At 40.8% G+C, this 24,870-nt stretch overlaps 2 protein-coding genes across 2 annotated transcripts in view; both read right to left on the bottom strand.

The window, feature by feature from the left end:
• The window catches only part of klhdc8b (kelch domain containing 8B), a 117,860-nt gene extending 117,737 nt beyond the window's left edge, over positions 1–123 (bottom strand). The window contains exon 1 of the mRNA XM_078414062.1: positions 9–123. The gene's annotated coding sequence lies outside the window, so the exon portion shown is untranslated. The remainder of the gene's footprint in view (positions 1–8) is intronic.
• Positions 124–2,683: 2,560 nt separating this feature from the next.
• LOC144601602 (uncharacterized) lies at positions 2,684–24,870 on the bottom strand. Its single transcript, XM_078413810.1, has 6 exons — positions 24,721–24,870; positions 16,427–16,832; positions 12,543–12,928; positions 10,599–10,759; positions 8,681–8,813; positions 2,684–4,224 (listed from the first exon to the last, which is right to left on the bottom strand). The coding sequence occupies exons 2-6, from the start codon at positions 16,650–16,652 to the stop codon at positions 4,057–4,059; spliced, it is 1,074 nt and encodes a 357-aa protein (XP_078269936.1). The 5' UTR covers positions 16,653–16,832; positions 24,721–24,870; the 3' UTR covers positions 2,684–4,056.

Below are 24,870 nucleotides of genomic sequence, written 5' to 3'. Positions count from 1 at the left end.
TTACTCACCAGCAATTGTTTACATTTTGCACAAAGTGCTGGAACATGCACAGCGACTCAGCCAAGATTGGTTGGCAGCGAGAGCCAAAGTAACTCTTTAGGTCCGTCAGAGATAAGTGCAAGACTTCGGTGAAGAATTTGCCGAGGATGTCCGTTGCGTTGCCCACTCGTGGTTTATCAGCCGGGCAGCTCTGTGTTTGCGCTGCAATATTGTTGCGGAAATGGACAACGGAGGCCACAAGTGAAACAAGTTGAAATCCTGACCAACGATGCCAGACCAATGCTCGGGTTTGTATACCCCTTTCGGCTCGAGATTTTGCAGATCTGAGTTGCACTTGGGCATTCAGCAAACATCCATGTCCCCGTGTGGTCCTTCATACGGCGTCTGAATAAAACTTAACGTTGTACCTCAGGCTTATGCAAACTTGAGACCACTCTTTTTTTTATTGCAAATAACTATATTTTATACATATTTCACGGTCAATCTACAACGGTAATGGGAGTTAATTAAAAAATATATACAAGTGCTCACAATCCGTATCCGTGCAGTGAATGGTCCTAAATGCATTCAAAGCATGGAATTGGACAGAAGAAGGGTCTCGACCCGAAACGTCACCCTTTCCTTCTCTCCAGAGATGCTGCCTGTCCCGCTGAGTTACTCCAGCATTTTGGGTCTGTCATGGAATTGGACAGTTTAGTTGTGCCCTCTAGCGTTTGATGGGAGAGACGCACATCTCTAAGTTGCTACTCCATCCTCCTTTGGTTCGGAGTACTTTCAGTTGACACATCCCTTCAATCAAGCTAAAGATAGACACAAAAAGCTGGAGTAACTCAGCAGGTCAGACAGCATCTCTGGAGAAAAAGAATAGGTGATGTTTTGGGTCGAGACCCTTCTTCAAACCAACATCTGCAGTTCCTTCCTACACCCTTCGGTCAAGCTACTGGCCCTGTCAAAAATATCAGAAATTGGGGTTTTCTATCTTGGGATTTTTAGATAGTGACAGTGATTTTTCGAGACAATACGTACCACCTTTCTGAAAAGTTAAAAAACAATTTCAAATTTTTTTTAAAAAAAGTGATTTTATATTTTTAGTTATTAGTATAATAAATTAGAAGTTAATTGTTCACAAAATCAAAACTGAAGGAGGTATACTGATGGAAAAAGATTGCTTATAAATGTGTAGGAAAATAACTGCAGATGCTGGTATAAATCTACGGTATCACAAAATGCTGGAGTAACTCAGCGGGTCAGGCAGCATCTCAGGAGAGAAGGAATGGGTGACACTTTGGGTCAAGACCCTTCTTCAGACTGATGTTTCGGGTCGAGACCCTTCTTCATTCAGTCTGAAGAAGGGTCTCGACCCGAAACGTCACCCATTCCTTCTCTCCTGAGATGCTGCCTGACCCGCTGAGTTACTCCAGCATTTTGTGATACCTTGTTTATAAATGTGTATGTGTATTTCTATGGTGTAGAAAATGGTTACCAACTTCATTCCTAGGCATCCATGTTATCAGCCATCTAACCTCAACCCTTCACACTGATGTATTTACTTTCTTCAGTATCCTAGATTTAGCATTTCCGTGATGATTCTCTTGAATTTCTACTCACATGCTATAGAAGGTATTCTGATAGAAACATAGGTGCAGGAGTAGGCCATTCGGCCCTTCGAGCCAGCACCGCCACTCAATATGATCATGGCTGTTCAACCAAAATCAGTCCCCGTTCTGGCTTTTTCCCCATGTCCCTTGATACCCTTAGCCCCAAGAGCTAAATCTAACTCTCTCTTGGAAACATCCAGTGAATTGGCCTCCACTGCCTTCTGTGGCAGAGATTTCCACCGATTGATGGAATGCATCTCAGCCAGGCATGGTAACCGCTCTGCTCGTGACTGCCTGAACATGCAAAGAATGGTGGACACAGTCCAATCCATCATAGGCTCATCATTTCCCTCTATCCAGCCCATCTTCATAGTGCAGAGCATCAGAAAGGCTGAAAGCATCATTTAAGATATTTGCTATCCTGACCATTCCGTTTTTATTTTGTCTACCTTTTGGGAGAAGATACAGGAGCTTGAAAGTTTGGACATCCAGACTCAAGAACAGCTTCTTCCCCACTGGTATCTGACTCCAGAACCAAGCACTCCTTTTACCCATTTCCAAAGGTGCTGCCACGTACTCTTACTCTGAATTCTACCTCATTCGGGCGATTTAATTATTGTACTTTAATATTCGGTTGCATTACTCAGCTTTTCCACTTCAATCTTGCAATGTTTTGTTGTTTCTGCATTCATATTTATTATGTATTTATCATTACTGTTTACTCTGTGAGCTTCACGTGAGCAAGGAATTTCATTGCACTGTAAATGCAGATCCTTGGGAAGCAGATACACAGCTCCACCACCACCCAGTTTATGAACAAGACTTCTGTAGTAAGATACCAGAACAGCCTGAAAAGAAATTGTGACTTCGAGTTCAATCAAATTCAAAAATAGTGCACATACCTTCATTATCTGATTCAATCTCCTTTCAAAAGTCTTAAATTCTAATAAGTTTGCAAAAAGTACTTAAGGAATCCAAACCTATCAGTCATGAGATCCAGAAAGTAATCTTAACCTTATGTTTAGTAATACTCTATGCAATGTAAGAGGATTTTTCCCCGATTTGAATTATTTTTAATGTTTCACCATACACCAATCTGTGGAATTCTCTTCAGGAACTACAATTTTTAATGTTTGTCACATTACTAACTCTGTTGGAAACATATTCATAAAAAAAACAATTTCATCAAATACTCAGCATTTTTATTCATTGAATTTATGAACATTAAGTTCTATCGATCCTCCAAACATAGTTAGTTTTATGCCATTGCTCATGGATCCCTTTAGTAAGAGTTAGGTGGGTGGATGAAAGTCAACCCAAATGGCCCTTTAAAAAAGATCCAGAGGTAAAACAATTATTTTCAAAGCAAATACATAAAAAATAGACACTAAAAAAAAATCAACATACTCAAAATACTCGGGTATAGAATGCTATGACATCTTCACATTTTCTTGCCATGGAAAATCATAATCAAGGGATAAATTTAATTGGATTTCAAGTTCAAATATAGTTTGATTCAATATTAATCCAAAATAATTTTGATTTTAATCTAATATTAAATGTGGAATTAAAATGGAGGAAGGCAACAGAAACAGCAAAGCTCAGTATTAACTCAATGAATGAAATTATTTTTTCCCAAAGAAAGACAAATAATTCAATGCATCAAGTTTAATTTTTATTGTAACTGACACAGAACAGATTCAGAAAGTCAGTGTGTGCAAGTTTCCAGAACTCTCCAGTTACACAAATCAATCAACTGAACATCTACTCATCACTAAATTGCTGATTTACAATTAAGTTATGCCTCTAAAAAGTCTGAACAATATTCTCAGTACTTACAAAGCAAAATGGAGTCGTTATTCATTTAACAAGGATTCAAGAATCACTCATTTCTGTGTTCTTGACTTGCACAAATCACTGATTTCGGACTGTAAAAGATGCTTGTTAAAATACTATTAAAACGGTTACTGTAAAACTCATCAAATGCTTGTTCCATCCAGGATGGAAATGGATGCAACTACAATTTACATTTGTTCTGAAATCCCATAGAAGAAACTTTTGTTCAACTCTTAAATATCAATTGATATTTTCATCCCTGTTTCATTACACTATTAAAATGTAACATTTCCATACAGTGCATTTCCCAGTAAAATAAACAGATTTCTATTAATGGTTAATGAATATTAATGAAAATCGATGCTATCCCTTTTATACCACACAGTTAAAGTTTGAGATACAATATAATAACTTTAAACATTTCTACAATAGACATAAATGTCAGGTTCTTTTTTCCAGAGTAATTTATCATTAGTTATAACTTTAACTTTTAAACAATGTTTTTCAACATTCATCATGTCCATATATATCTATTTAATATAATTATATTAACCCGTCTCTTTTGCAAGCACATGCCCTGAGTTGATCAGCTAGGGTTGCCGATGTGATAGGATGCCCTCATTTATGATAGAGCTGTGTAGTTGCTGTAGTTCTCTTCACACTGCTGCACACACTTGATGAAATAATGCCGGTCATGGATGGCCTTGAGAAGGTCAGTCCGGACCAAGCAAACGTCATCTAACTCGGCGGTTGGGACGATTCGGGTTTCACTGCTATCCTTTACAAACATCTGTTGTTTCGTGAAAAGGAAAAACAGAATTGCTGATTTGATTCAATATCTCGAAAAATCACAGAAGTTACACATGTGAACAGTACGGTACCCCACACAGCTTAAGGAATAAGAGAAATTAGTTTGTTGACTAGACATTTCAATATGTTAAAAATCTAGCCAAGATTGAATGCTGGTACAAAATATGCCATATGAGATGCAACAATCCTATTGTCAGTTGCCAATAATATAAACGTAAAAGTTTGTAGCAACAATATTTAGTTATTTCACTGTTCGCCAGTCAGATATTTGCAATGAGTTTCAACTCTTAATTTGTCAGAGAATATTTTGGTGTCAACAATAATATTTTGGCATAACAATAATATCCGCCATAATATCCATTCAATAGCCATTTCCCAGTCTTTCTGCAAGACCTGCATTCGCGGCGGAGCTTATTGCATAATTAAGATTCTCCCAGACAATAGAGGTCGATTTCTATGCGTTCTAACTAAGGTAAAGACTTCAAAGGTCACTCCAATTCTCCCTTATTAATGTTACCAACAACAGTGTTCCCTTATGTTCATGGTATGGAAATGAGTTAGTCAAAATTCAGAAATGACTCTCTTGTTCACTTTATGTCATTGTTCACGGGCTGGTCTAAATAACTCATCTTAGAAAGTGCCACAGGTACAATGTCCTGGGGTTAATTTGGAGGCAAATCTGGCTGCTCATAAATTTCTGCCTCAAAGTCAAAACACCTCAACGTGACTGTATATACTTGCTTGTTTTGCATGTAGAGCAAAACCGGACTAACATACATGGATGTTTAAGCATCCAAAACTAGATATGCATACATTGCAATATTAAATATGAGGTCCATATCAATGCTTTCCTACTGTGCTGTGTTATCAAGTTGAATACTATGCACAGACATTGTGGACCGAAGGGTCTGTTTCTATGCATTATCATTAATGCCTGTGCTGCAATTCGCTCAAGCTCTGATCTTCCATTTGCAGTTTAACCCAGATCTAATTAAATAATGCACGATAAGTAAACACAATTAAAACCAATACGGTGGAGGTGGACTTGACAAAAAGGAACCCAAACTGTCATGTTCAATTTTTGCAAAAGAATCATAAACACTTCATCGTTTTGAGTGGCATCATACCATTCTCCCAATCGGTTAGACCTCTGTTATTAGTAATCCATGACACATCTTTTAATTTAATGTTATAACAATTTAAAGATGGGACCATATACTTGAAAAAATAATTCAATTTGCTCGAAGTTACTTTCACAACATGACATTTTAAATAGGTCAGCATTCAGACAGATGTGCGGCAATAGTGATTTGTCGCCAGAATACTCAAAGGCTTTCCATCAACTCTATAGTGATTGCCCACTCGAATGGCTGAATGTAGCTACAGTATTACCGCTCATCATGATCAAGGATGAAATAGCTTGCAGATTGACACCCCAACCGTTCACTCCCTCACCATCAGTGTATTATGGATGCAGGGTATACCATCCTTTAGATGCACATCAAAAATTTGCTGACCTCACCATCAACACTTTCCAAAGCCTCAAACTCAATTATTTGAGGCAATACACAGAAGGAAACACTATTTCATCTGCGTTCCCCTCTGAGTCACACCTTTCTGACCTGATATATATAGCTATACCTTCATTATCATTTCATCAAAATCCTTTAATGCGCTACATAAAAAGGACTGCAGAAGTCTATTCGCTACATGGACTGCACAACTCATCACTCCCTTGTCAAGGATAATTAGGTATAGCGAGCATGAGAGATGAAGTCTGCATCCATTAAAGAATAAAGAAAACCTCTGCTCACACAGTGCAGAGCAATTGTTCTCAGACCTAATTAGGACTGGGACAGTCCTATGGAGCCATATCCAACATCATCCAATAGTTATTTTCTTGCATCTATATACCTATGTTTCTCAACCTTGCCATTCCATCACTGATTGTATTTTCTCCAATGTGCAAATCAATTCTTCAGGTTTTTTTTAGTGTTCACCACTTCACGCTGGATCCTGAAATCAGCTCCATAGCTTGTTGACTTTACTGACATATTTCGATGCCTTTTCCAAACAGAATATATTAAACTGGAGTGTGTAAGAAGGAACTGTAGATGCTGGTTTGAACCGAAGACAGACACAAAAAGCTGGAGTAACTCAGTGGGACAGGTAGCATTCTGGAGAGAAGGAATGGGTGACATTTCAGGTCAAGACCCTTCTTCAGACTGGTTAGGGATAAGGGAAACGAGAGATATAGACGGTGATGTGGAGAGTTAAAGAACAATGAATGAAAGATATGCAAAAAAAGTAACGATGATAAAGGAAACAGGCTGTTTGTAAGGTGAAAATGAGAAGCTAGTGCGACTTGGGTTGAGGCGGGATAGAGAGAGAATGCCGGGGCTACCTGAAGTGAGAGAAATCAATATTGATACCACTAAGCTGTGAGCTGCCCAAGCGAAATATGAGATCCAACCTAACCCAGATTACAGGTACCGACAGTCGATCTGCCGCTTTTCGCAACAGTTCTCCTTCCGTGCCCTGCCTTCTACACTGGCTGCGATGTGCCGACACCAGCAGGCCCTCACTGCAGGCCCCCCATGGGCCTCCGCCAGCAGATCCGCCGCCCCTTGCCTCTCCACTGCTCACCAGCGGGCCAGAGCCATCACCTCACCCGAGTTCCAGGCTCAGCACCAGGTCCACAGCCTCCACATGCAGACTCCAACAGGACATGGCCTAACTCTGCTGGGTCCTACTGCTCCCCCCCATTGGGAAGGACTAACTTCTCATTGGCCCCACAGCAGAGCATCCGCGTCACGGGGCTGGAAACTGGAAGTGTCCTGAGCTAATTCTGCTACCACCACCATCTATTGTACATGATGGCTCCCACTGATTGTCGCCGGAAGCTTGCACCCTTTTCAGGACGGATGATGACAGTGATGTAACATTTGAAACATGGATGATGGACACGAAAGAAAAAGCTCTCATTGTCACCCTACAAACAGCATACAATGGCCTGTTTCCTTTATCATCGTTACTTTTGTATTCATTGTTCTTTATCTCTCCACATCACCGTCTATATCTCTCGTTTCCCTTATCCCTAACCAGTCTGAAGAAGGGTCTCGCCCCAAAATGTCACCCATTCCGTCTCTCCAGAGATGCTGCCTGTCCCGCTGAGTTAGCCCAAATAAGACAGGATGGTGTGTGACTTGGAAGGGAACCTGCGACTGCCCTCTTGCACCTGCTATCCTTGTCCTTCTTTGTGTTAGAAGACGCTGCGTTGGAGAAGTGCTGCTGGATTATCCTGTGCAAATATCTGCATTTTATTTTGTAGCTTCAGCTATTAAATTCCTGTGCTGTGGGGGTGTGACGTCCCACTCACACAGGCTGATTGTCCTTGTTGGTGTCAAGTTTCTTGAGAATTGCTGCAACTGCACTCATCCATGCAAGAAAAAAGTATGTTGTCACGTTCCTGACATACCTAGTCGGCTGTGAGAAGGATTTTGGTTGTCAGGAAGTGAGTGACTTGTCACAGGATACAATGCCTTTTGACTTGCTCTCGTAGCTACACTTTCTATGATACAGGTCCAATTACATTTCTGGTCAGTAATGAATTTGGTGTTGGGGAACTTAGCAATGGCAATGCCATTGAATGTCAAGGGTATGAAGATGGTTAATACCTGGCACTTTTGTAGCACAAATATTATTTGCCACTTTTAGCCCATGACTGAGTGTTGTCTCCATTTTCTTTTGCCAGAGGTCTCATTTGCGGAGGAGTTGCAAATAGGTAATAGGCCTGTCAAATAGGTAATGCACCCAAGGTAAACAATTATGTGATTTAATATTTGGTCAGCAAGGAATTTAAAGAAGTTCAGAAGAAAGTCATACAAATCCACAGTCTTTGAGGAAAACTGAAGGTGCCCGAGGGTCACACAAAGCTGTTTTTAAGACATGATTTAGAGAGAAATCAATTTGGCGGCTGCATGGAGCTGAGGCCTTAGCTAATAGCCACAGCAGATGTTCCCTTAGGCATCAGAAACATCAGCAGAATCTATAGCTGAGGTGTACAAATAAATATCAGATGTTCCTGAGTGGAATTATAAGTAGCTGAAACTATTTGCTGTGTAACTTGGGTTACAGGTGATAGTGGGAGAGAGTTGCTGGGTTACCAAGTGCCACAAACAATAACTCTGAGGGAACACACCAATATCAATGACTCACTCAACTCCCGGAGTAGTGTGACTGAATTTAACTGGAAGTTCAGTTAATGGAGGTTACTGGCAACGAGGGCTCAAGCAGTAGGCCGGCTAAGCATTATAAAATCTACACTAACAATAATGAGCATCATAAAATCTATAATGACAATAATGATCTAAACTTGAATCTCAGAAAACAATCATGAATTCATATTTAAAATCAATGGAATGTTAGAGTTGTACCTGTGCATAAACAATAGATTCAGCATCATTTAAGCGGATATTATCATCGATGAAGATATGTTGTATTCCAGTTTCAGAAGGATCAATCCAAAACGGTTTACCACCATGGTTTGAAAAGCTATTCCTCGCCCACCTGAAGAGATACATGAAAGTATCACATTAAAAAAATGAATGAAGTGATTTTCTGATATAAAGGTAATACTACAGCACAAGCACAGTGTGTGGTAGTCTGCTTTGAAATTGTTTTAGTAATGGGAACATTGGAAATATGCTCATTACACACCTGTTTACCATTCTGCAATAAATAAATGGTATAAATAGTTCAGTTTTGGAATCAGGTATTTTGAATTTAAACTACTTAATCCAAACAAAGTTTGGACATCCTGCTATATAAAATTTGCTGGTTTGGAAGGTTGAAGGCAGTTTTCTTAACCATCCCTTCCCAGTAGTTTCACTATGGACTTAAGTCACATCACACTCTGCATTTTACACAGGCTCTTTTCTGCAAGTTAAGCAAGTCTTCACTCCCAGTGTGCCAGTGTGGTGATTTCCCAATATTAGTTGTTAGTTTAGAGATACAGCATGAAAACGCTTCAGCCCACTGAGTCTACACTAATGATCAATTAAGCGATCACACCAGTTCTATATAATCATACCTTTGTATCCACGTTGCACATTAGGGGCAATTTTACAACGGCCAATTAACCTGCAAAACCGCATGTCTTTCGGGTGTGGGAGTAAACTGGAACACCCGGAGGAAACCTACGCGGTCACAGGGAGAACATGCAAACACCACACAGGCAGCACCCAAGATCAGGATCGATGTGGGTTTGAGTGCTGAGGCAACAGCTCTACTAGATGTGCTACTCTGCCGCCGTCTTACAAGAGAAACAACAAAGGCAGCGACTTAACATCTCAACATCGCCAGCTTTTTTAGATGAATGCATCTTGTCGTGCATTTTACTTTAAGATTTTAAAACAGTTGAAAAATAAACATCAGACTTGCTTCCTCTGCTCAACCCTGCCCACTCCTCGCAGCCCCGTGCACTTCAGTGGATGTGGTCCAAACATCCACCAGCTCTTTATAGTGTGACTGTTCCATGTAGTATTGAGTAGACCTCAGGGAGTTGATCTTGAGGCCACTTCCTTGGGCCAACAAGCTACCCTTTTAACATTGCTAATGTCAAAGCCATTTTAACTGTTTTAAAACACATCCAAATGGACAATTAATTACTTATTGTTTTAAAATAAAACAAAATACATTTAGCATATGTAATGTCACCCATCCAAATAGGGTTACATTACATATGCTGAACATTGTTGGTTTAATGCTGAGGTGCCAAATGTGAGGTGCATCCTGTCCCTCAGCCCAGCACAAATAACCTCTTCACCTCTGGTTTCATTGCTCATGTTAATGGTGGAGCAGGAGATCACATCCACTGGCATCGGACCTTTAGCTTGTTCCGACCTGTGCATGCTACAATTAACTGGTAGTTCTCTAATCTGGCCCATTCTACCAGGCAGCCACTTCGGCTCTAAACTACCGGACTAGTTTACGAAACAACAGAACTAAACAAAGAGTATCAAATGCAATTGTCAGAATTCTACATCTTCTGGATACCGGTTTTAATGATGGGTGTAAAATAGATGGCTGACAACTGCAAAACATCTTCTATCTATTAAGAACAGTTAAACACTGTTTGGGATAAATCACCAGTGCTTAGAGAGAGAAACGCAACAAGGATCCTCCACGTTGCTTGTGGACAGAGATATTGGAGCAACATCATTAAACCAGTGAAAAAAAAATCCACTGCAGATGCAATTGCTATGGGTACCATTTGCCAGTTAAGTTATCGTAATTTTGATAAAATAGTTGTTATACTATTAAACATGCAGAATATCCATATCTCAAACTCACCAGTCAAAATGATCCTGAAAACCCACAACTCCCTCCAATGAAGAGAAGTAGTGATATAAAGCTTTAGGATCTGATTTTATGGAAATCCGTTCAGATCCCAAGGTCAACACAACATCCTTTTTATTGCAACGGATTTTGCCTGGTACCATTGTTAAAGGAAGCTAAAGAGAAAAGATAGGGAAACATTTGTTTGTTAAGGTTCTATTAGTCAAGATTGGAAGAAATCAGTGAACACACATAAAACCAAGTGCATAAAGGAACAATGTAACATTAACTGCTGGGATCGTACCTAGGTCAATCAACACAAGTGAAGAGAATAGATACATCAATGTTCTAGAATATACTAGATATAGTCTGTCCCGCAGAGTCTCCTCGTACTCTTCCTCCACACCTGTATTCAACTCATCTGGATGTGGAGGACTCATCTCAGCAGCCCTCAGCACCTTAAGGGTTCAGCAGCGAGATTGATAGTGGGATATATGCCACAGAAAGGGTACTCTGTGGCTTCACCCATGGAATGACTCAAGAGTGGAGCTTAATTTCCTACCAAGCTGCGAGGCAGCTTAAAAAAGCATTTCAATATCTCTGGCATTTAGAGACATTTCAAACTATTAACACTGACGTCGACCATTAAAATGAAAATCATCCCACAATAAAAATGGTAGATTTAAACGTATTATAATCCTTAGAAATAATGAAAAACATAATAGTCAACTAACTAGAAAAGTAACCCATAATCCGAGAATTCCCACCGATATGAATGGGGTCTCTGATCCTGCACTTGATTGGACTTAGCATAGGGCCACATTGACAATTCCCCAGAATAAATTTGGAAAATCCCCACAAGCTTCGCTGCTATTGTCTAGAGATAGAGTGTTGCGACAGACACTGTGGCATGTTACTCAGTACCTCTTGAACTTAAGCAAGTTTAAGCACTTCCAGGATTTAATTTGATCGGAATAGTTATGTGCTAAGACCATAATGGACAAAGTTTTAATTGTAAAAGCAATTAATGTGCGAGGCCAAATGATGGGTCCAACCAGACGCATGGACAGATGCATGGACCCTTCTTGGCGAACCATACCTTTGGCAACACAGTGGCACAGCTGCTGCCTCACAGCACCAGGGACCTGGGTTCGATCCTGACCTCGGTGCTGCCTGTGTGGAGTTTGCACTCTCAACCTGTGACCGTATAGGTTTTCTCCGGCTGTTCCTCACATCCCAAAGGCATGCGGGCTTGTAGATTAATTGGCCGCTTTAAATTGCCCCTAGTTTGTCGGGAGTGGATGCACAAATGGGATATCATAGAATTGGTGTGAATGGGAAATTGATAGTCGGTGTAGACGCGGTTGGCCAAAGGGCCTGTTCCCACGCCGTATCACTGAACTAAACATTAGTGGATGGCATGTAGAAAACCTTTCCAAATGTTGCCTCTGAGCCACGTACCACTCAGCACCATTCTGGGTGGACTCAACAACTGCTGTATTTCCTCTCCATTCCTGAAGTAAAACATCTTCAGTTCTTCCAAGAAAACACCACTAACATTTGAACTCTGTTAATGAAAGCTGTTGCTGTTTAATTCAGAAAAATATCATTAAGAACAATTAAGGAATATTATTTATTGGAATACCATAATTTCTCTAACTGTACACATTCATCTATTTCCACTCTTCAAGCTCATTATTAAGTATATCATTTATACAGTTTTCCCATGGAATAGACGGAAACGCAAGGGGCAACAAAGCTACAAGTTTTACAGTTTACTACAGTTATGCTGAAGGTTTCTTTTCTTGCAAAGCTCATGATGGCATATTAAGATGAACATTTAAAACAGTTATCACAGTTTTCAGATGGGATTAGCATTCTATGTACATTTATACAGCTCTTGCGATGGGTGATCTCATGGTTTATACATGTATCTCAGAAACCCCAAGAACCACTTACATGTTTCATCTGAAGATGTTGATACTGAGGATGTTGACCTGACAGGGTAACCTGTGTAGTCTTCAAAGCTCTAGATAAATCTGTGCCAAAAGTTCTAAATACAATTGCAAACTCCCTGTTTTGTGATAGCAAACAATCAATCAGCTCGAAGAAAGCTGGGAGGATCCTGTGGTACTCTTTTCCATCTTCACCAGTCACAGAAAGGAGATCATTGTGGGGATCTGTCCATTCCATTTGCTGCAAGTGATCAGTGAAAATCTTCTTAAAGAGGCTACCATCAGCAGTGTCTGTGAAGTCTAGTAGCTTCCCAAATTGGGAATAATAGCTCACAGCCCCATCACATGGTGGTTTCAGAGAAGGTTCAAGGCTCATCCACTCCCACTTCCCTGAAACAAGATTCACATGTTTGACACATAACTAAATTGCTTTCGCAACAAACCTCGCCCGCAGTCATGGGGAACTTTCATATTGAGTTAAAAAAATACCAGTATTCTTAGGAAGGGTTACAAAGTGCAGCTTAAAGAAAAAATCTTTAAATTTCTTCAATCTGTGTTTCTTTGTAAACTTACCACCAAAGACCTATCCCACCCCGGTCGTTCCTTTTTCTCTCCGCTCCCATCGGACAGAAGATATAGAAGCTTTAAAGTATGCACCATCAGGCTCGGAAACACCTTCTTCCCCTCTGTTATCAAGTTTCTGAACTGTTCTTCCATAAGCTAGGGTACAGTGCAATTCTGCTCTCCTCATTGCGGCCATTGAACTTTGTCTCTGGAAATCTAGCGCTACTGTGCTGAGAACTACATCCTGCACTCAATCTCTTCCCCTTCGATCTATCTGTTGTACTTGAGTTTGGCTCGATTGTATTTATGTACAGTATTATCTGATCTGATTAGATAACATGCAAAACAAAGTGTTTCACTGTACCTCGGTACACGTGACAATAATAAAGTTAAACCATTAAGTAACAAATAGCATTCACCAGCTGCTCATTCACCAGCTGCTAATTCACCCACTCCATGTTCTGATTAGGCACTGCTTCATAGAAAGCATAAAACTTGCAGCACAGATTCGCCACAATAATTGTGGGACTGAAAGGGTCATCATGAGGAATAAAGTATAGACTTGTATGTTCTTGACCAAAGCACAAAGATGAGTGACTAAATTTAGATGTTGATGTGATTAAAGTATCTGAAAGGATCGATGGACAGAGGTGGAAGAATTCAGAATTGGTTGACATTCATTTTAAATTAGAATTATTCCTTAAGGAGCAATATCAAGAAACATTTATTTCCATACATACAAAGGGCAAACATTTGGAGCTCTTTCTTCAGAGGTTAGTTGAATTCAGAAGTTCAGTTGTGAAATGATCAAAACAAGTTGAAAGATTGTTGGGTAAGGGTATTATAGAACATAAAATAGATGGATTCAGTTCAACCATAAACTAAATGAAAGGAAGGATAGTCTATGGGGGATGGATGGCCTACTTCAGCTGTCTCACATTGAACCCTGGTCGTCTCTTTTTAATTAAGTTAAATGAAATAAATTTATATCTGAAATGACATTTAGTCATATTTAGCAAGCAACTAATTAGATATCACCCATGTGCATTCTATTTATCTTTTAATTGCTTCACTATATCGCTGAGGCGTCAAAACCAATTTATCATGATCAGCTCCAGATACAGTACTTAAAAAAAATTATTCTGCCAATTCCATTTATCTCATGGAAATGATCCTAATGTAATTTATGTGCAACTCAAAATTATTCTGTAAATTTGTTACATATTCTTTATTCAGTTAGTCCTTATCATAAAGCAACCAGCACATTTGGCTTTGAATTTTCTAGCCATATTTAGCAGGCATGTGAGGTAAACAAAAAGGAAAAGATCCGAGTGCTTGCGCGAGCTCGGCGTACAACAGGGGTCAAAACTTTTCACACAAAATTACCAGTTTCAAGCATCTTTTAGTGCATTTCAAAGTAAAAACAGACATTACAAAATAATGTGAATATGTCACTGTACACTAATAACATTATGAATTCGCACATTAATTGATAATCAGCCCAAAAAGGTGATAATTGGCTTTTCTGCTGTGTTTTATATTTTAACCCTGTCTTAATTAATTTAGTTATATAATCTTGCACTTAAATTTAATATTTACTCATTAGAGTTCCACCATTGATTTTCGGGCACTCTTGGTTCCAGAGCTTTGCTGGTTTATGCAGCAGGCCAAGGAAGACAGCTATGGGGATAGATTTGTTGGCTCCAGCTGGGCTGGAGTTCCAGAGCCCCGGCCGCAGGTTGCAAATTCAACCCACCGATCGGCCGTGGAAGTCCCGATGAGGTCGAGATTGGCTGCCTTGCCCAGCCGAGGTGCCACATTTTCGGAGAGACTTCCACGGCGTGCGGAGGGGATTTCTCGCAGAACCCCTAGCGACCTCTAGCGGAACCTAGTGTTCATTACAAGTCTATTCGTCGTTTCTTTTTTCTTTCCTTTTTTGATCCGATTTCTCCGTTTATTTGGCATAGTGAAAAACGCGGAAACCATGCAAAAAGCGCGGAAAATTGATTTTAAAAACGCGGAAATGCGGAAAATTCACATGCCTGATTTAGAGGGTTACAATTAATTATTTCAACAATGAAATTAGATCATCATCCTGAACACACTTCTTTCAGGAATGCTTTTTAGGAAAGTTTTTAATGTCCAGGGAACAATCCTCTGGAAAGTGGCCTCACTCTGGTAATAGTGAAGGCTGGGGAGAGACAGGTTGTTATGGGAATGGGAAGGGGAGATTGAAGTAGCTAGCAACCAGCTCCAGCTGGCCTTGGCATACAGAGCGCAAATATTCAGCAAATATTCAGGGGTCGTCTGGTCTTTATTTGGTCTCACCAATGTGAAGATACCGAGGTAACAAGTGGCTGTTGATGCTAGAATCTAGTCTCCCCAGAAAATATGGGATTATACTTCAGTCTGACAATGCATCAGTGAGACCACATCTGAAGTTCCATGTTCAATATTGGGCTTGTTACTTAGTAAGAAAGTAAACATATTGGGAACAGTTCAAATCATTTTGCCTAGACCAATACCTTCAGTGGGCAGGTTGTCTTTCGAGTGCAAGCTGGGCAGGCTAGGTTTCTATCCACTGGAGTTTAGAAATGAGAGTTGGGACTTGATGAAGCATATCAGATGAGGGGAGCTTTGGAATGAGAAGAGGACATCTGATCTTGTGCGAGAATCTAAAACTCAATGTCAATGTTTAAAAATAATGCTGTCTGAGCAAGACAGATGATGCAATTTTTTTTGCTCTCAGAGAATCATGAACTTTGGACCTCTCTTCCTCATAGGGCAGTAGGTGTAGAGTCTTTGAATATTTTTAAAGCTCGGGTCAATAAATTATTGATAAACGGATGAAAAGTTACCATGGTTATTCAGGATTGCAGTTCAGTATTGAGGTTTCAATCATGATCAGCCACAATTTGAACGGCAAATCACACTCAAGGAATCCAGTGGCCCACTCTTGTTCCTAATTTGGTTTATAAAAGTATGATACATGATTGCTAAATTTTGTTATGTTCAATTTCTTTCATTATTTTCATTTCTAAGATTCTTTTTGGACTTTTCTTTTGTGATATTCTTAGACTCCATTTTATGATTTGCATTTTCTCTACCATTTACAACTTTTAAAAATCCTGTTTTAATTATGTTCATCAAATAACAAAGTTAATTTAACCTGTTTAAGGCATGACTCATTTAAATAACAATAGTATTACAGAAGATACCCTGGAGTGCTTTCACAGAAATTTGCAAGAAGTTATTATCATCTGCAATTCTCTGGTAGACACTCCTTAGATAGCATTAAAACAGTGTTATTTAAATAATTCTTACCTTCTTGGTTGATCTGCCCCCAGGTAACAGTGGTTAAAAAGGAACTAAGAGCACCTCTAGGTCCTTGTCTGGTAACAGAATCAAACAATTGCAGTGTGCTATTTAAGTCTAAGTGCACAATCAGCTTTGATCTTTTGCAGTTCAAAGCTATGGGAATCTTGCTGATCCTCTGACTTGAAACAGCTTCCGCCTTCTCTGTGTCTTGATCTGCAGGCAGTAATTCCATCTGTGCTTTCAGTATTAGCTACTGTAGAAGTCTATTATCTTATCATACGTGCATAATTCTGTGCGGTCCTTGACAGAACAAATCTTTTTGGCCATTGAAAATGTCTTTATCAAATTCCTAGTTTCAGCTTGGAATGAGGGCTGCATATTATGGCATGGTCTGGATGGATTTCATAGAATTCTAAAAAAAGATGGAAGGTCATTGATTATTACCGACTTCAATTATATAGTTAAAATATAGTTCAGGCATATTGTTCAAAAGAATATAAATATGAAATACAGCTTGTAATGGCAGTGGAAAGTACAAAATATTGTTCATAAAAGTAAAATTACAAATAATGTGTATAATTTGTAACTTTTCAATCTCACACATTCTGTCTTTTCATCTCTGGCCTTTGTTCACCCTCTCACCTGTTTCAGGCTATTATCTGCCAGGCTTTGTTCTGCCTTTCCTCTCTTCTAGCTTTCTTCCCCACCCCCCACCAATCAGTCTGAAGAAGAGTCCCGACCTGAAAGGTCATCTATCCATGCTCTCCAGATATGCTGCCTGATCTGCCGAGTTACTCCAGCACTGTCTTTTTTTAACCAGCATTTGCAGTTCCTTGTAACCACGTATAATAAACCTGGTGGGTTTACATTAGATACACAAGGGTTGAAAATAATTGGAAATGGCATGTTTGCCTTTGATTTTCCAGAGTGAAGCAAGCCATTTTACATTTAGATAACAAGCATGGGATTTATTTTTTTAAATATCATGTCATTGGGACAATTAAATAGAGAGAGGAATTAATGTACTCAGTGCTAATTTACAATGCTGTACTGAGATTGACTGATATGTTTTCAAGATCTTAAGGACTTCAAAGGCAGAGGATGCAAATTTCATCTGTTACAAGAAGATAGATTTTACCACTTCAAAAATCACACAAAATCCACTGACCCATGCAGTACTTTTAAGTTTTCATTACATAATAAATGATGCCTCCATCTGGATTTGCCTGGAGATTAAACGCCTGATAGTTCCTTTCTCTAAATCATTCATGAAATGCGAATAGAACTTAAATTAAGAACCAATGTTCAAGTTATTGGTGAATAAGTAACCTTTGATAATTGATGGTCCTTCCATCAATTTGTTAGTAATAGAGTGTATCTAACATAGTCTGAATTGAATTTTGTCCACAAGGGTTGAAACCTTTGAGGACTGCATACGTGGGCAATCCCCCCCCCCTCCTCCTCCTCTCCTCTCCTCCCTCTCCTCTCCCTCTTCTCCATTTACTGGTTTAATTGTCCACCATTATTCATGATAAACTGCAACCCTGCCTTGTCATAAATAAACGAAGTGCTGTAGCTATTCAGGGGGACAATCATTATGTCGTCATTGGCCTGAAACATTATCTCTTGTATCTCTCTCCAAAAGTGCTACCTGTACAGTTGATTGTAGGGGATCCAGAGTTACAGATGACCTGACATATGAAAATCTGACTCTACCAAGTTCTCCCGGACTCTGCTCTAGTGTATAGTACCCAAATCACTTTCCCAACCTGGAAACCTTGTGACACCCAAAAGGTTTTTTCCAAACTGTTGAATACAAGATGCAATATTACAAAACCCAAACCACCTCTCAGCGCACACTTTTTAAAGTGCTGATAATTTTCTCACTGATTAGCAGATCTGCTCCCCACTAATCCCCCCCCCTCCCCTCATAACCCCCTCCCCTCATAACCCCCCCCCCCCTTCATAACCCCCCATCTCGCCACCACCACATCCCCACCCTCGTCCCCTCCCTCTCCCATCACTACATTCAGACAAAGATTTGTCTACTTTCACGTGCTGGAGGGGAAATTGTTCATTTCAACTTCCAGAAAATTCAGTTTACAAACTGTTCTCAGAAAGGGAACTCTTACTAACCCAGGAACCTGATGTATATCAAGCCTTTTTCGTTTTGATTTTAGATTTTCAAAATATCTGGCCTTTTGATTTTTAAGTACCGCAGAGTTTCAATCAGAACGTTTGAAGAAAAGGAACAAAATCTAGGTCTACAGTAATCCAAAAGCCTGGTCCAAAAGTGAGAGACCAGAGTTTAAATTCCATCATAGCAGCTGTACAATTTAATTTCAATAACCTTAAATTTAAAAAAATCATTAACAATGGTGACCACATAATTACCAGAGTTAGAAAAACCCAGCTGACTCTCCAATGCCTCTTGGAGAAGAAAATCTGCATCTATACTCCACCTTTTCTATGTTACTCTGTACCACTAATGTGATTGCCTCGTAATGTCCTCTTAAGTGCAATAGACAATAGACAATAGGTGCAGGAGTAGGCCATTCAGCCCTTCGAGCCAGCACCGCCATTCAATACGATCATGGCTGATCACTCTCAATCAGTACCCCGTTCCTGCCTTCTCTCCATACCCCCTCACCCCGCTATCCTTAAGAGCTCTATCTAGCTCTCTCGAATGCATTCAGAGTATTGGCCTCCACTGCCTTCTGAGGCAGAGAATTCCACACCTTCACCACTCTCTGACTGAAAAAGTTCTTCCTCATCTCCGTTCTAAATGGCCTACCCCTTATTCTTAAACTGTGGCCCCTTGTTCTGGACTCCCCCAACATTGGGAACATGTTTCCTGCCTCTAATGTGTCCAATCCCCTAATTATCTTATATGTTTCAATAAGATCCCCCCTCATCCTTCTAAATTCCAGTGTATACAAGCCTAATTGCTCCAGCCTTTCAACATACGACAGTCCCGCCATTCCGGGAATTAACCTAGTGACCTACGCTGCACGCCCTCAATAGCAAGAATATCCTTCCTCAAATTTGGAGACCAAAACTGCACACAGTACTCCAGGTGCGGTCTCACCAGGGCCCGGTACAACTGTAGAAGGACCTCTTTGCTCCTATACTCAACTCCTCTTGTTATGAAGGCCAACATTCCATTGGCTTTCTTCACTGCCTGCTGTACCTGCATGCTTCCTTTCAGTGACTGATGCACTAGGACACCCAGATCTCGTTGAACATCCCCTCTTCCTAACTTGACACCATTCAGATAATAATCTGCCTTTCTATTCTTACTTCCAAAGTGAATAACCTCACACTTATCTACATTAAACTGCATCTGCCATGTATCCGCCCACTCACACAACCTGTCCAAGTCACCCTGCAGCCTTATTGCATCTTCCTCACAATTCACACTACCCCCCAGCTTAGTATCATCTGCAAATTTGCTAATGGTACTTTTAATCCCTTCATCCAAGTCATTAATGTATATCGTAAATAGCTGGGGTCCCAGCACCGAACCTTGCGGTACCCCACTGGTCACTGCCTGCCATTCCGAAAGGGACCCATTTATCCCCACTCTTTGCTTTCTGTCTGTCAACCAATTTTCTATCCATGTCAGTACCCTACCTCCAATACCATTTGCTCTAATTTTGCCCACTAATCTCCTATGTGGGACCTTGTCGAAGGCTTTCTGAAAGTCGAGGTACACCACATCCACTGACTCTCCCCTGTCAATTTTCCTAGTTACATCCTCAAAAAATTCCAGTAGATTTGTCAAGCATGATTTCCCCTTCGTAAATCCATGCTGACTCGGAATGATCCTGTTACTGCTATCCAAATGCTCAGCAATTTCGTCTTTTATAATTGACTCCAGCATCTTCCCCACCACTGATGTCAGACTAACTGGTCTATAATTACCCGTTTTCTCTCTCCCTCCTTTCTTAAAAAGTGGGATAACATTTGCTATCCTCCAATCCACAGGAACTGATCCTGAATCTATAGAACATTGAAAAATGATCTCCAATGCTTCCACTATTTCTAGAGCCACCTCCTTAAGTACCCTGGGATGAAGACCATCAGGCCCTGGGGATTTATCGGCCTTCAGTCCCATCAGTCTACCCAAAACCATTTCCTGCCTAATGTGGATTTCCTTCAGTTCCTCCATCACCCTAGGTTCTCCGGCCCCTAGAACATTTGGGAGATTGTGTGTATCTTCCTCAGTGAAGACAGATCCAAAGTAACGGTTTAACTCGTCTGCCATTTCTTTGTTCCCCATAATAAATTCCCCTGCTTCTGTCTTCAAGGGACCCACATTTGCCTTGACTATTTTTTTCCTCTTCACGTACCTAAAAAAACTTTTGCTATCCTCCTTTATATTATTGGCTAGTTTACCCTCGTACCTCATCTTTTCTCCCCGTATTGCCTTTTTAGTTAACTTTTGTTGCTCTTTAAAAGAGTCCCAATCCTCTGTCTTCCCACTCTTCTTTGCTATGTTATACTTCCTCTCCTTAATTTTTATGCTGTCCTTGACTTCCCTTGTCAGCCACAGGTGTCTCTTACTCCCCTTAGAGTCTTTCCGCCTCTTTGGGATAAATTGATCCTGCAACCTCTGCATTATTCCCAGGAATACCTGCCATTGCTGTTCTACCGTCTTCCCTGCTAGGGCCTCCTTCCAGTCAATTTTGGCCAGCTCCTGCCTCATGCCTCTGTAATCCCCTTTGCTATACTGTAATACTGACACTTCCGATTTTCCCTTCTGCCTTTCCATTTGCAGAGTAAAACGTATCATGTTGTGATCACTGCCTCCTAATGGCTCTTTTACCTCTAGTCCCCTTATCAGATCAGGATCATTACACAACACTAAATCCAGAATTGCCTTCTCCCTGGTAGGCTCCAGTACAAGCTGTTCTCAGAATCCATCTCGAAGGCACTCTACAAACTCTCTTTCCTGGGGTCCATTTCCAACCTTATTTTCCCAGTCTACCTGCATGTTGAAATCTCCCATAACCACCATAGCATTACATTTGTGACACGCCAATTTTATCTCCTGATTCAACTTGCACCCTATGTCGAGGCTACTGTTTGGGGTCCAATAGATAACTCCCATTAGGGTCTTTTTACCCTTACAATTCCTCATTTCTATCCATACTGATTCAACATCTCCTGATTCTATGTCACCCCTTGCAAGGGAATGAATATCATTCCTTACCAGCAGAGCAACCCCACCCCCTCTGCCCACCTGTCTGTCTTTTCTATATGTTGTGTACCCCTGAATATTCAGTTCCCAGCCCTGGTCCTCTTGTAGCCATGTCTCAGTGATCCCTACAACATCATACTTGCCCATGACTAACTGAGCCTCAAGCTCATCCACTTTATTTTTTATACTACGCGCATTTAAGTACAACACTTTAACTTCTGTATTTACCTCCCCTCTCACATCGGTCACAAATGGCCCTGCCCTTAATCTCTTTTCCCCTCTAGAACTTCTGTTCCCATTCTTCCGAGAGTCTTCTGCAATATCTCCTGTATTCCCTTTAACCTCATCTTCATATTCACAATTTGTTAACCCCTCCCCCCCACTACTTAGTTTAAAGTCACTCGTTTCTAAGGCACTTAGGGAATAAATGCTGGTTTAACAAATGACATCCAGATTCCAAGAAATGAATAAGTGAATAAAAAGTGACAAAACCTGTTAGGGTAGCCTGGAAATCAAATAACTAGGCTTCCAATCAGAATTCTGGACCAATGATTTAGAAAAACAAGGTCAATTGCATCACATCAGTCAAGGAATTTAAATTCAAATAAGAAACTAAATATCTGGAATAAAGAAAAATACTAATTTCAAAAAATGAATGACAAAACTAGTGAATTGTTGTGAAAATATTCTTAAGCATGTTGGTACAAAATATGTTTTAAAACCAAGAGATACAAGATCCTGCAGCTACTGGAATCTTGAGCAAAAAAAACAACACTATGGTAGCACAGAATTCTCCAATTTCAACAGCACCTTGCAACCCCCACCTATTCCCACCTCCCCTTCCTTGTCCACACATTTCAAACCACCATTTCCTATCATCCTGCTACTTTCCATCTCTGTATACTCATACCACCACCTACCTCTCCCATTTCCTAGATCCCCCATCTCCTTTAATCCCCTTTTACCAATCCCTACCCCTTCACTCCCATCCCTTTCCATTTCACCCATCCTCTTCTTTCCTTAACATATCCTTTAGCCTCCTTTTCCCCTTACGCCTTTGTCACTATCTTCACCCACCTGCCAATTACCTCCTCTTCCCTTCACTTGGATCCACCTGTCAATTTAGAAACATAGAAACATAGAAAATAGGTGGAGTAGACCATTCAGCCCTTCGAGCCTGCACCGCCATTCAATATGATCATGGCTGATCATCCAGCTCAGTAACCTGTACCTGCCATCTCTCCATACCCCCTAATCCCTTTAACCATAAGGGCCACATCTAACTCCCTCTTAAATATAGCCAATGAACTGGCCTCAACTACCTTCTGTGGCAGAGAATTCCACAGACTTACCACTCTGTGTGAAGAAATGTTTTCTCATCTCGGTCCTAAAAGACTTCCCCCTTATCCTTAAGCTGTGACCCCTGGTTCTGGACTTCCCCAACATCGGGAACAATCTTCCCGCATCTAGCCTCTCCAACCCCTTAAGAATTGTATATGTTTCAATAAGATCCCCCCTCAGTCTTCTAAATTCCAGCGAGTATAAGCCTAGTCTATCCAGTCTTTCTTCATATGAAAGTCCTGCCATCCCAGGGATCAATCTGGTGAAACTTCTCTGTACTCCCTCTAAGGCTAGAATGTCTTTCCTCAGATTAGGAGACCAAAACTGTACACAATACTCCAGGTGTGGTCTCACCAAGGCCCTGTACAACTGCAGCAGAAACTCCCTGCTCCTATACTCAAATCCTCTTGCTATGAATGCTAACATACCATTCGCTTTCTTCACTGCCTGCTGCACCTGCACGCTTGCTTTCAATGACTGGTGCACCATGACACCCAGGTCACGTTGCATCTCCCCTTTTCGTAATTGGCCACCATTCAGGTAATACTCTGCTTTCCTGTTCTTGCCGCCAAAGTGGATAACCTCACATTTATCCACATTATATTGCATCTGCCATGCATTTGCCCACTCTCCTAATCTATCCAAGTCACTCTGCAGCCTCCTAGCATCCTCCTCGCAGCTAACACTGCCACCCAGCTTTGTGTCATCCGCAAACTTAGGGATGTTGCATTCAATTCCCTCGTCCAAATCATTAATATATATTGTAAATAACTGGGGTCCCAGCACTGAGCCTTGCAGTACCCCACTAGTCACTGCCTGCCATTCCGAAAAGGACCCGTTTATTCCTACTCTTTGCTTCCTGTCCGCCAACCAATTCTCTATCCACCTCTAGGCTTTGCATCAACCCTATTCTCTTTTGCAGCTCATCAGTCCGAAGAAAGATCCCAACCCAAAACGTTACCTGTCCATTCCCTCCACAGGTGCTACCTGACCCGTTGAGTTCTCCCAGCATGGTATTTTTGAATTTAAAACCCTTTTTTTAAAACAATTTCCAAAACATATCAGCTCTACCTCCCAAAATATAAATCGCACTTCATCATAACCAGTGGCAGTGCTTGAGTGTTAGATAATATTGTAAGATTATGATTTCATGAGGTAGAGTTAATAAGTTTAGGAAATTATTTTTTTAAAGGTTTTAAATTATTTGTTAAATTATTTTTTAAAACCTCCCATCAGCTGTTAATTAAATACCACACTATCACCACCACCTCTTTAAACTTGAGGTTTAAATTCCCTCCAGAAACCCACGTAAAGCATTATTTAATAAACCACGAGAAGTTGGTTAGACTACTCTTGTTGTTCAAGACTCCAGACAAGTTACATAAATCATAGTGAGATGGGTTTTCTCGGAGGAACTTCATTGGGGATAGACACAAAATGCCGGAGTAACTCAGCGGGACAGACAGCATTTCCGGAGAGAAGGACTGAAGTAGGGTCTCGACCCACCATTCCTTCTCTCCAGAGTGAGATGCTGCCCGGCCCCGCTGTTACTCCGGCATTTTGTGTCCATCTTCGGTGTAAACCAGCATCTGCAGTTCCTTCCTACACAGTTCATTGGGGATGTTGAGGAACTACGAGCCGGTGATCGATCCTGCGACCGGTTACGACCACCCTGAGTTCCTCCACCGACCACGACGTGAAACAGACGGCTCAAACAGTAACGTTTAACAATGAAAACACACCCGCACCAACATACCCGTGGTTAAAGCGCCGTGTCCCCGACACCGCCAACACCACTACTTCCATTCATCGCCGCCGGCCACCGGCCGGCCGGCGTCCCGCGGAATTGTGGGATACTGGAAGACCAGCTGGGCCAACTGAGCTCCTGATCTCAGCCTGGGTTTAC

This window comes from Rhinoraja longicauda, chromosome 17 (assembly GCF_053455715.1).
Source record: "Rhinoraja longicauda isolate Sanriku21f chromosome 17, sRhiLon1.1, whole genome shotgun sequence".
NCBI classification, from domain to species: domain Eukaryota; kingdom Metazoa; phylum Chordata; class Chondrichthyes; order Rajiformes; family Arhynchobatidae; genus Rhinoraja; species Rhinoraja longicauda.
Note: the sequence above shows the minus strand (reverse complement) of the source record. Positions and strands in the feature narration are given on the sequence as shown.

Excerpts from the sequence above, each read along its gene's own strand:
- LOC144601602 (XM_078413810.1), bottom strand. The coding sequence starts at position 16,652 with ATGGAATTACTGCCTGCAGATCAAGACACAGAGAAGGCGGAAGCTGTT. Across the intron at positions 12,929-16,426 it reads GGGGCAGATCAACCAAGAAG|GGAAGTGGGAGTGGATGAGC; the intron begins GTAAGAATTATT and ends ATCTTGTTTCAG. Across the intron at positions 8,814-10,598 it reads TTTCAGGATCATTTTGACTG|GTGGGCGAGGAATAGCTTTT; the intron begins GTGAGTTTGAGA and ends GTATCTCTTCAG.